Below are 13,134 nucleotides of genomic sequence, written 5' to 3'. Positions count from 1 at the left end.
CTCTACCCCGATGGCCTCCTTTTATTGTCTCTCAGTGAGGTGAAGCTGAGTCTAGCATCTTTCCTGTCTGACCGTATCGTTGATGAGATCTTGGAGGCTCTCTCCAGCTCACAACATACTCTGGTAAGACTTCCACTTAATGGTTGCTGTCTATGAAGGGTTTCATATATTTTAATTTTCTCTGTGTATTGTCCTTTTAGCAGCAGAGTGCTTGTCCCTCTCATTTGATTAATTAAAACCGGGAAAGTATCTGTGTCCGTTCGTGCCATGCTGCAAGCTTGTACATCTGTTATTTTTGAACTTTTTTGAAAAATCTTGAAAGTGTGAGAACTACTGATTTAGAAGGCATTTGTAGATTGGGCCTCAGGTCTTAACGGGTTAATTAATTATTTCTTTCCCTACAAAACCACACTAATCGGTTAAGAAAGATCCAAGTTCATTGAGTCTAATTATCTTGTCCACTCATCACATAATAACTAATTTCCACTCTTCCTTTTATGTCTCTCCTTCCTGCTCCTCCTAGGCAGACCACCTGGTGCGTCGAGGTCGTCCTTTACAGCAGCAGGGCTCACTAGACCTGGACGTCCCAGAGGAGAGGGTTCCTAAACGGGCTTCCACTGAGTTGCTAGAGGGTGAAAGGCTGGATGATCTGGAGCCATGCATGGTATTGTGAGGGTGGGGGTGTGTGTACGCGTACCGTGAGCTACATAATGTATTGATAATGGTAATTAGTAGCTTCAAAGGTTAAATTGTACCATATCAGTTCTCCAGATTATATTAAGTGGATTAGTTCCTTTTTGCTACTGTATGTAGTTACAATAAATGTGTGAAGACATCCCATGTTCTTTATAATCTTAATGTTGCCAACTTTTCTATGTATGAATTCCTTTAAGACTTCTGCTGTGTGTAGAATGGACTGCACTCTAAAATGCTTACTGGGCTTTTCACTTTTAAACTACACCGCACAGTGAACATGAGTTGTTTCAGATAGTGGTGAAGCCATTCATGTTGACACTCATAGTCATGTCATAGTTTGTAATTCCAATACCGAAAACCTTAAAAGAGATATTTCACTTTCAAAACGTGTTTTGAGGTCCTTTTTAATGTCTACTCTGACTTTCACGCATTAGTCAATATCATTCACCAGTACCAAGGACAAGTGTTTTCAACGAATCTAACAGGGTTAAAATGGAGTTTGAAGTTAGAATGGGTTTATATACTTAAAGTAGGAAGGGTCTGATAAAATGAATGTCAAATATCTAAATACTGAATCAACCAACTTAAAAACGATCTGGGCTGCTCACTAAAGCCAGAGTAGAAGTTAAAATGACCTCAAACATGTGTCAAAGTGAAATATCCCTTTGTCTAACCCATTAAGACCTGAGTCAAAATGCTTTCTAAACGAGTAGTTCGCAAACATTTTCATGCCAAGGACCCCCAAAGTGATATATACAGTATATGGCCGCGGACCCCCACCTGAAAATATTTTGTGCCAGGGACCCCCAGAAGAGAAGAATTGTGTTTTAAAAAAAAATCAAAATTGGTCATGCCGTGCTGCAAGCTTGAACATCTGCTATTTTTGATATTCAGCTGGTGGACCCTCCGATCTACACCCTTTGATTGGTCAGGGGCAATCACATGACAAGTTTAGGCATGGGTTTGTTGAGGTTAAGGTTAGGGTGATGATCTGAGAACAACAAACGTGTTTTATTTACCAATACTGTCTGGTGGCTGAATTTCCAGTGACTTTTTATTTATTTATTTCATAAAGTGGAACTTGAAGCTTTTCTCAGATTATTTTTGTTTAAACTTTTTTTTGATTGATTCAAACTGTTCATTTTATCTTCACCACAACGTTTTCTTGTGAGTGAATGGCTTGTCTGGAGTCTAGAGATGACAGATGTCTTTGTTTGCAACTCGTTTAATAACACATCTCAGGTGTGTTAATAACGCCCCCTGTTGAATCTAATGTGCATTGCAATTCTCAAACCTACCAATGCCACTTCTAGTAATATAGCTATTGTAATATGTATTAACAAATACTGTGAATTATTAGCAGTCAATAATAATAATAATAGTAGTACATCAGACTTATATAGCACTTTTCCTAGTACCCAAAGTCGCTTTACAAAACAAATAAAAATAAACAACTTTATTAGGAGCGAAAAAGTGAAAAGCTAAAAACATTAAGCTAAGACTAAGAAGCAGAAGGGGAGATTTGCCAATACCTTGGTGAAATATTGCAATTTCAGCAACACTAATGTCCAAAGAAAGCTTACACATAAATATTGTGACATGAATGAATTAATCTTGTAACTTTCCACCCCTGGTTTAAGTAAAGAGTGGATAAGAGGAAACATTAAGAGAGATGGAGAGAGCTGAGGTAAAGGCTGGCACGGCAGATGTTGTAGGCAGTAAACCTGGATGAAAAGGATTGCTTGAGGTGTCAGGTGTTTTACAGAGAAAGCCATTGCAAAGAATCTATCTACAGTATATTACTGTTAATGTCACAGACCAGATAGCTGTCAAGAGTGGTTAGATCAACCATGCACATACGCACATGCATAGACAACTCACGTGTAAACACTGACGTATACACATACACATACAGCACCTGTCAAATGTGATTAGATTAGTGCACGCACGCACGCACACACCACTGCACACACGCCCCTGCACACACAACTCATACAGTACCTGCCTCATGTGATTTGGCTAACTGATATGTTATTCTAAATCTGCAAGACAGAGTTAGCCCTGTATTGACAATTGCATTAATGCCGAGCTTATGAATAATAAATTAGCTGTGTGTGTGTGTGTGTGTGTGTGTGTGTGTGTGTGTGTGTGTGTGTGTCATTCTGTGCTGTGGTGCACCTGACTCGGTGTCATCTGTAATCAGTTTATCTCAGCTCATTACAATACATTTGAATAACCTGCTGTCCAGACATAAAGACAAACAAACCAGATCTTGACCCAAATTCCTGCAGTATATTTTATAGTCTGTGCTGATACTAATACTAAAGTACTATACAGTACTGTAGATTATCTGCCCATACAGTATGTATGTTTGAGTATACGTATGTGTGTTTCCATTTTGTAACATACAGTATGGCGGAAAGCTCTGTAGATTGCTCTAATTTGGAAAATTGCACCAAAAAAAAGTTCTGTAACAAAGTGTTCAGATCAGCACTGGATGATACTCAGTTATTATTATTGGCAATGCAAAAACAATATTGCTTTTATTCTATGACATACAGTACAACATACTGTATTGTATGTGGAAACACTTTTCGTCTTGTAAATGCAGGCCACAGCAGTGTATATGAGTTTCTCTTTTTTATAGCTCTTAAGCTAAATGTGTACTCTACCAAGCGATGTGATGCATTGTTAGCTTGAAAATCCATTCTTTTTGGCAAGTGACATCGTACAATGGAGTATAGATTTGGCTTTAGCATTCTCTTTAGTGGCTGTTCTTTTCCTTTGTGTTCTCTTTCTCTTCATTAACCCATTTAGACCTGAGGCTGAAATTTTCTGAAAAACTTCAAATATATATTCCAAAATTACAAAAAATTGATGTTGCTATAGTATATAATGTACAACAACAACCCCAAAAGGGGTCCCTCGAAAGGTATAGTTACAAATAGGGGTTCCCGCCCTAAATGGGTTAAGCCTTACTTTGTGATCTGTTTCTTTTGTCTTTCTTTTTTACTACTTTCTTTCTTTCATTTATTTATTTGTTTATTTTTTTCCTCTGTTCCTTCCTTCTCTTTCAACCTTTGCTTCATGGAGACTCTGTGCTGCACGAGTGTAAGTAATTCTGTGCTGTCCCCTGTCTCTCACCTCCACACTCTTTTGTCTTATAGTTTTGTTTCTCTGTTTTTCTCTGTCCACACTGTGCCTCTTCACTGCGTCTGCCTGCTGTATTGTCCTCTGTGCTTTAGATTTTAGAAGCATTAACAGCCCTCACTGTGTTCACAATCATAATGGAGTCCTTGCAACATTTAAATAATACGTTTGAACACTTAATCTCATTCTTTATCTCTCTTTCTGTGGCATTTTGTCATTGAATGTGCACACGATTGTAATATCACTCTCCTTTTGCCCCCAGCCACACTGAAGTGCTCTTCACTTAGCTTGCTATACATTATCATGACCACCTTTGTAAATATTAACACGATACGATACGATAATACTTTATTGTCAGTTCACACTGAAATTTGTCTTGCGACCCAGCAGCCATGTATGCAACAATAAACAGTTCACACATTTGACATGACACAAGAAAAACAAAACACAATACAAAATACATACATAAAGACATACAAAGACAAGAGCAATGTCCACCTCTCAGCCTACCCTTGGCCTATAAATCCTGATTAAGCCTCAGTGTCGTCTGATGGACAAAGGACCTCTTCAGTTTGACCTTATTGTATGTAGGAACACCGTATCTCCTTCCTGAAGGCAGCAACCTATATTCTCCATACAAAGCATGGCTAGTGTTTGAAGTGATATTCCTTGACAACCTTATCATACTATCATTATACGTAGTTGTATAGAGCCTCTGAAGTGGCTGTCCAACAATCTTTGAACAAATGTTCAGTTGCTGCAGCAGTTGTGACTTTAAGGCTACAGACAGACATCCATACCAGGTGGTACTACAGTACTGAAGAACACTCATTATAACAGAAGTGAAAAACAAAAGAAGAATCTGTCTACTAGCACCAAAAGATCTCACAAACACACACACACAAATTCCATGTTCCTTATTTACCATACATATCAGTCACTATCTGACAGAGGAGCCTAAGAATGCCTTCTAATCTAGGTATCTCTTGATTATGATATTACTGAAAGCTATTCAATATATTAAGAAAGCTGTTTTACATGAATTTGAAGTTCAAATTGTTGAACAAACATTTGGAAACCTCTGTGGTTGTGGAGTCAGTTTTGCGTCTTACCTTGTGTACTACTGTTTGAAATGCCACTCACATTCAACATAATATTTGAGCCCAAGTTTTTCTCTCAAACACAGGGTCAATTTGAGATGGGATAGCTTTGCCATTAGCATCTCATAATATTCAATGCATAGTCCTTATAAATAAAGTGTGTGTGCCTGCCTTGAGTGCTGCTTAAACAAAACATTTCCCATGTCAGCAATAATTAGATGTCTTTGATATTCTGAAGTGGTTGAATAGCTGATTAGTCACACCCATGTATTGACACGCTTGTATGTTTCCTACATGTTTTACCGGGAAGCAATTTCATACCTGACAATGTGGATATTACCTCATTATTATCCCTATAGAATCCATTATGATTTTGCTTTTCACCTATCACCAGGAAGCGAAGGAATGAAGAAACAATTTGCGAAAGTAGATGGAGGTCGTAACCTCTCCAGTTTGGTAATAAATCAAACTTTGACAGGCTGTGACGCAGCTTCATAACAGAGAGGATACAGTAGATACACACCTGTACAGCTTTGTAACATTGTAGATACACACCTGTACAGCTTCGTAACATTGTAGATACACACCTGTACAGCCTTAGAACAGACAGGCTATACACACCTGTGTGGAAGCTATGGACATATCTCTTATCAGAATTGCTAGCCTTTGCATTTGTTCATAAACTGCACAATTTTGTAAAATTGCGTTGTATGGAATATACAGTATATTGTGCTGTGTATATAAAATATTATGCTGAAGATACAGTAGGTGGTGCATTGTGTGTCTATGCCCTCAGAGCTCTTTGGGTAGAGGTGTGGCTGATTGGCAGCTGGGAGAGTATGTTAACAATACTATCTTAACTTTTAAAATCTCCTGTTGTCTTCAGATGACTCCTAAATCCAAGAGGAAAAGCATCCACAGCAGAATGTTGAGGCCTGTTTCTCGTGCCTTTGGTAAGAATAATTTATTCATTACTCTTTGTATGAGATGATGTATTGTTTCCATCACAACGTGCGGACAGTATGTTTATGGGATGAAAAAGGTCTCAATAGAGTACAGAAGTCCTGACGTCACTCGTCCATCCCCTGGTTCGTAAAGTAATTTCGCTATGGAGAATAACATTGGGTCATCATAGAATCGTCTCATATAAGAATTGTGGTCCAAAAATAAACAAACTGTCTCGGCGATATTGTCAGGGAGGTGGCTCTGTATCGTTTATGATAGTCAGTCACTCATATGTGAAACAGTCTGTTTCTGGCGAAAATTTAACTAATTCGTCGGAAGTAACATTAGCGTTTTCTCACCGTCAGTTGATGGTTCATATCCATAAGAGTAAAACTGCCGGGGTCGTTTGTTTATTTTTGGAACACAGTTCTTATGTGACGCGATATTAAACACGTCTATGGGAATTCAGAACGGGGGGGGGGGGGGGGGGGGGCACGACCCACGACCCAGATAGGATGTGTAAATTACGTCAGACTTCGGTGCTCTTCTGATTGAAATGAAGCAGATCTTAGTGGAAACAACCACGTGTGTGTGTGTTATAAAAAACATTCATTATCTAATAGTAGCAACTATCTGATTGATCCTCCAACCAATAGAAATGGAGTTTGACCTGGACAAGGCCCTGGAAGATGTCCCAGTCCATACGGATGACACATCTACATCCTCTCAACACCCTGCTCCCTCATCTCAGGCCTCACGCAAGGACAAGCGTGGGGCATCAGGGGGGATGGGGGAACTACCATCTGAGGAGGGCAAGAAGCTTCAGCACTTCACCAAACTACGACCCCGCAGAAACAAGAAGACCCAGTCCAGCAAGATACCTGTGAGTATATAGAACCAGGTTAGCATCAATTAAACAAGCAGATAATGTTATGAAAATTAACAGAGAAATTTCCCCGAATGCACACAATGTGTCCGATACAACGAGAGAACCAAAATGTATCTTGGGCAACCTCAGATTTTCCTTCTGATGTATTTTTTTGTGCTCTATTAGCAAATAAGCAGCGGTCCATCTCAGGACGGGGAACAGAATGGCCTCATGGGAAGAGTGGATGAGGGTGTAGATGAATTCTTTTCCAAGAAGGTCACCAAGATGGATGCCAAGTAAGAACTACGTATTTTATGGAATGATGGTGCTCAGTGCATCGTTAATGACATATTTAATATTTAATTCTCATTACTCATTATTAATAAGTCAGTCACTTTGTAAACCTTCTCTCCACTGTTACTTCCATACCTCTTTCTTTTCTGTCCAACTTTCTTTCTCTCCTGTGAGGCGTTCTCTGAAGAGCTCAGACTCTCAGGACGGAGAGAAGAAGAAAAGTAAAGGGGGATTCCTAAACCTCATCAAGTCACGCTCTAAATTTGATAAAGGTGACAAATCGGACAAACAGGATAAATCAGAGAAGTCGGAGAAGAGCCAAGCAGCCACTCCGTCCTCAGGCACATCTTCAGCCTCTGTAGGCCTTCCAACTATACCCTCCAGCATCCCAGAGGAGCCCTCCTCACCAAAGACAGCTGTTAAGAGTCCACCACTGGAGCCAAAGTCCAGGTGAGTTCAAGAGGATTTGGGAAGATTTGTCCTGTCCATACATTCATTCTTAAATTACACAGCAAATCAGGGCTGCATTGCTTCAATGAGAATTTAGGAGGATTGTGTAGTAAGAGATAGGCTGTGGAAAAGTGTATGTGTTTGAAACCATTAAGCTATCCAGTGATCAAATTGGGTGTGCTCTGAAAGGATTATCTAACTTTTCAAGGAATCCAAAGAAACCACCCATGTCCTAGTTTACACGTTAAAGCTGTAGTTCATGTTACTGTTCAAGACGCTTATGGACTTGATACACCATTATGCACTGTATATCTTCTCTACTAATATCTGTGACAATTACAAATTTAAGTTGACGATTAATTCTCACACAAATAATTGCGATTAGCGATTTAATTGGGTTTTTTGCATTTGAACATGTAAATAAAAACTCAATTTCTGTTTGCTGTTTTAGGCTTCATAATAAAAAATTGCACAGGGCAGAATATGAAGAATAACTTAAATATACAAAGTAATTACTGACATATTTGATCATTTTATACTTTAAAAAAAAAAGGAAAAACTATAGCTGAAATTGCAGATCAACAAGCTTATAACACGTCACAAAGTGACACGTTGTAAGCTTGTTGATCTGCTATTTCTGCTATTTTTGGAAAATGTTTGAAAATGTATGAAAAAAACATGGAAACGATTATTACGATTATGCAAAAATAATTGCGATTATCTCAAATAATCGCGATTAGGCGATTATGTAATAATTGTGACATGCAGGCCTACTAATATCCCTGTCTTGTTCTCTCCAGACTAATATCTCTTGTCTTTTCTTCTTCAGGGAGTCCAGAGAGGCCCAGAGTCGTTCCCAGCCTACAGATTACAGCAGCAGCTCAGATCGCTCAGAGGAGTTGAGGACCCCAGACTCCATGGATGAGCTGTGGGAAGGTTCAGATGGAAAGGGCAGTCCTCAGGGCGGCAGACGCTACCCTGGAGTGCAGGTGATGGGTAGCGGCCTCCTGGCAGAGATGAAAGCCAAACAGGAGAGGAGAGCACATAAGGTGAGAGGATTTTTGTTTATCTTATCTAGGTATTTCTTCTTACTGCTTACTGGTACAGTGCATAAGCGTTATTGTAAATGTGTACATTTTATCTGTACATAAATGTGTAAATGTATGTACAGAGAGAAAGTGCACAAAATCTAAATCAAGCGACACCATCATGATTACGAGACTATATACACTGTAGGCAAATAGAATATAAAAAAACATACTTCATTGTCTGACTAAGAAACAGTGCAAATAATAATAGTGCAATTAATTGATTCAGTTCATCTGTCATGATTCAGTTCATCTGTCATGATTCATCATCTGTTATATATTGACTCCCGTCCTTAATGTCCTCGGCTACTAATCGCACAGTGGCAGGAAAAAAAATGTTAAAAAGCTGAGGGCTGAGTCCGGCCTTCTTCAGCATCCTAATGAAATACAGCCGCTGCTGTGCTTTTTTCACTGTAGCAACAGTGTTTTCACTCCAGCTCAGATTTTTTGACACATGAAGGCCAAGGAACTTAAAGCTGTGTGCCTGCTCCACCTCTGTCCCCTTGATGGTGAGGGGTCGCAGTATGGGAGGTCCCCCCCTAAAATCCAGAATGACTTCCTTTGTTTTGTCCACATTGAGGACTGCATGCTCAAAATAGGGACGCCAAGTTGAAAGTGGTTGTTTTTGTTCAGCAACCACAAACTGTGGAATTCCAGGTGAGAGGTGTGAAACATCAGCAGATCTACATGCCTGTGCTCTATTAGGCTATATTAGTCTATATGTCAAAGTGTCCCTGAGCAAGACACTTCACCCTAACACCCCGGGTGCCGTATTAATGGTAGCCAGTAGCGCTACTGAGAGAACGTGAATGAGCGAGTGAAAGCAAGTGACGTGTGTGTGTGTGTGTGTGTGTGTGTGTGTGTGTGTGTGTGTGTGTGTGTGTGTGTGTGTGTGTGTGTGTGTGTGTGTGTGTGTGTGTGTGTGTGTGTGTGTGTGTGTGTGTGTGTGTGTGTGTGTGTGTGTGTGTGTGTGTGTGTGTCCTGTCAAATAGATGTCATTCTAGCCATAGTCATACATTAGGTCAGTAGGTCTAACTGTCCCCCGTCACTGCTGGATGTGACCAGCAGGTCACCACTATGTTAAAGGACCACCATCATTGTGTTCACATTCTCTCCTGAGTCATAGAAAAGTTACAGAACTCACCTGAATAATTGAGTCAATGTTGGTTAAAAATCATTGTGCAAGACTATGTTCAGTCTTACTTTTAAAATGAACCCACGCTTTACAATGCATAGCAATAGCATACCTTTGACAAAAAATAAAGGGGAAATAAACTTAACTGTGTTGGATTATCAATTTCAGGTTCTCTAATACTCAAGTAGATTTTCATATCCTACTGATGCTATGCAAAATGTTCGGCAGCGATGTCAAGTGAACCCTGAGTTGTAGTAAATGGCCTAAACATGCCAGAACATTTTTATGATCATTTAATGCTCTGTGTGTTTTGTGTGTGTGAAAAACAGAGGGAATATGTTAAGAGGTTTATGGTGTTTGCAGTGATGGGCTTTCTTTGGCCCTGTATCTGTTGGCCTAAAGCTGCCTGCCATCTGTTTGATGGGGATAACTGCCAGGTGTGTGTTTGCATGCTAGAAACAGATGACTCCTGTAAGAATTGGCTGTGTGGGCTGTGACATTAACATTCATTACACAAGGCTGCCCCCTTCCTGTTAAAGTGTTCCATTGCAATAGACTCTGTGCATCATAGGTTTCCAGAGGGTGGCATAACACATTGTGGTTCTGGTTCAAATCTATTGCCGTGCTAATCACACAAAGTTATGGAAATCTGAAACAGAACAGGAAACAGGTACTGCCACCTTCTGGAAACTCTGGACTACAGTTATTTATTTGTATAAAGTAATGTCAAACTGCTATATGAACATCAGCGCTGATGTTGCTAACCCAACGTTTTTCTATCTCCTTCAGTCTTCCAGCCCCGACAGAACTGACAGCAATGGTACCGGTGAGCTACCTATAATTTATTTATTTTTATTAAACTAATATTTGTATTTTCTGGAAAAACAAATTCCTCAGTTACATGCAGTAACCAGTCATCGTACAATACATAACAATAAATAAATAAGTATGATTAACTCCATATTTAACAGCTGTTTATTTTGTATTATTATTATAATGTTTTTGGTTCTTTATTTTATTAAGATGCATGTTTTTATTTTCATGGTTTAAAAATATTTTTGATACTCGACTTTCGATTGTCGACATCAACTTCTTTTACATTGCATATATAACACAGAAAGTGTACAGATGTAACCAAGTAGGCCCTTAAAAGGTCCATTTGTAGTGGCACGGTGGCGCTGTCACCTCACAGCTACAAGGTCCTGGGTTCGATTCCCGCTGGGGAAGCTGTGGGCGCTGGGGGCGTGTTCTCTCCGCCGCGTCATCAGTGCCCATACATACAAGGTGGGGTTGGCAAAAGGGCCTTTCTGTGTGGAGTTAGCATGTTCTCCCCGTGTCCCCTAGGGTAGATACCCTCACAAAAAACATGCAGTAATCCTGGTCTCTGTACTGGTCAGCCGGGGTGCCTGATGGAGGGGAAAGGAACTGGTTGGAATAACGTGTTGCTTCCACGCGCTACATCCCACCGGAGACGTAGTGCCTGCTCACTCCTCATACATTGATGGAAGCATGAGCTCAGTTCGGGGCTCTCCCCATGATGGCGTAGGGAGAGTAGCGCCCAGGATTACAGCTTAGGCAATTGGCACTGGGTGAAAAAATGGGTAACAAAAATCGTGGGATAAAAATAAAATAAAAGGTCCATTTGTTTACAGTTTAACGCTGTGCACATGGATTTCACTGTACACATGTAGAAATCAGTGGTGGACTGTAACAAAGTACATTCCCTCGATTACTGTACTTACTTGAGTATTTATATTTTTGGATACTTATGACTTTTTAACTCCACTACGTTTCAAAGACAAATATGTGTACTACTTCACTGTGTGTAAGCAGCCAAGCCCCAGAGTACGGCTCCAGAGTCCCGGTCGTCATCACCCAGTGGTTCAGTGGGTAAGTCCGACCCTGTGACCACCGGTTCCCCTGAGAAGACGTCTCCTCGCGCTGAGGCCAAGCCTGAAACGTCTCTTCGTCTGCGTGCCACCTCGTCTTCCACCACTGCTGGAGGGCTAGTCAGCCCCAAGCCCCCCTTGCCCCAGGGGAGCAAACCAGCCCTAGCCGCACGTCCCAGCATCCCACAGAAGCCAAGGACCACAAGTAGCAAGAGCATAGGTACCTGTACATTGGAAGCTTACATTTTCATGTCAAGGACCCCCAAATAATATGCATTTGGCCGCGGAACCCTATCTGATGAGATTCTGTCCCAGCGTTTGCGTTGTTAACATAAATTTAAAAAAGCTCTCAACGTGTTGCATATAGGGTTAAAGTGATTAAATAGATTTTGATGCTATATTAGCACATTTTTCCGGGGACCCGCTGCCCCCCAAGGACCCTTTGAGAAGCCCCCCCACTTTGAGAAGCAGTGATCTAAAACAGCAGTTACATTGAAATACTCCAGTTGATGGTACTCCTTTGGATCACTCCTTGGATTGATTTCAGTGGCATAGTTCTTATAAACATAAGAACGAAATAACAGAGAATAGTTGTTCTAGAAGAAGTGCAAGTAATGATGTAGGCTGAAACAAAAATATTGGTTATATACATTTTTGTATTTATTTATTAAGTTGCTTACGTAATTGTCATGTGTAATACTGAGTACTGTATCTTTGGAACTATTTAAAGTTGGACATATTGGTCATTAGTATTATGGCTTGATGTAATATAATAATTCTTTTTTTTTTGTTGTGACTCCAAAATCGTGCATCTTTAAATACCAATTTGGTTCCAGTAATTTGTGCCTTTATTGGATGATAGTACATCGATACCCATATTTATTCACACGTGGTGTAGATGTTGTGACAGAGAAGTTTGAGTCCTTGTCCTTAGTTCTTTGCCTGCCTTTCTCCCTGGCAGATGACAGTTCAGACTCCACCAGCAGTGGCAGTGTTTCTCCTAAGGTTGCAGTTCTCCCTTCCAAGCTGAAGAGGGGATCGTCAGAGAAAGATAAAGAAGGGCAATCCAGTGCACATAAAACCACTACAGCAGCTCAGGAAGGTAGGCCAGTAAGGCCACAAACTTTTTTTTACTATTTAGAGTAGCCAATTATTTTTTACCCCCTTTTTCTTCCCAATTTAGTTGTTATGCCAATTAATTCCTCCCCACACACATTTCTGTGTTGTCACTGCTGTTGTATCCTACTGACTCACCTGCCAGTTAGGAGCCCCCACCGGGAGGTCGTAGGGCCTTCGTCCTACTCCTCCCGCTCAACACTCCCCGCTGACAAGTGCCGCCCCAGCCTGGGGCTGCAATGACCAATATGACCCTCCCTGCCCGGCTTCCCTCCCCAGAACACGGGCCAATTGTGTTCGCATAGACGCCCGACAAAGACGGATGCAGATTTTATTTTAATTCACACGCACGCACACAAACACAGATGAGGTGAAAGATACGTTTTCCATTTGTCTAAATTGT

The 13,134-nt window shown here is 40.5% G+C and overlaps 1 protein-coding gene across 2 annotated transcripts in view; it reads left to right on the top strand.

The window, feature by feature from the left end:
* Positions 1-13,134, top strand: part of LOC311042788 (F-actin-uncapping protein LRRC16A-like) — a 93,797-nt gene that overhangs the window by 76,275 nt on the left and 4,388 nt on the right. The window contains exons 28-37 of one of the 2 annotated variants that reach the window (XM_084053792.1): positions 36-123; positions 524-664; positions 5,833-5,899; positions 6,548-6,774; positions 6,946-7,055; positions 7,228-7,503; positions 8,333-8,552; positions 10,516-10,552; positions 11,560-11,835; positions 12,577-12,717. In XM_084053792.1, coding sequence (XP_083909918.1) covers positions 36-123; positions 524-664; positions 5,833-5,899; positions 6,548-6,774; positions 6,946-7,055; positions 7,228-7,503; positions 8,333-8,552; positions 10,516-10,552; positions 11,560-11,835; positions 12,577-12,717 — 1,583 coding nt within the window. The remainder of the gene's footprint in view (positions 1-35; positions 124-523; positions 665-5,832; positions 5,900-6,547; positions 6,775-6,945; positions 7,056-7,227; positions 7,504-8,332; positions 8,553-10,515; positions 10,553-11,559; positions 11,836-12,576; positions 12,718-13,134) is intronic. The other variant, XM_084053793.1, reaches the window with a different exon arrangement.

This window comes from Gymnoscopelus microlampas, assembly GCF_963454915.1.
Source record: "Gymnoscopelus microlampas genome assembly, chromosome: 3".
In the NCBI taxonomy this organism is placed as follows: domain Eukaryota; kingdom Metazoa; phylum Chordata; class Actinopteri; order Myctophiformes; family Myctophidae; genus Gymnoscopelus; species Gymnoscopelus microlampas.
The sequence above is the reverse complement of the archived record's forward strand: the minus strand, read 5'-3'. Positions and strand labels throughout refer to the sequence as shown.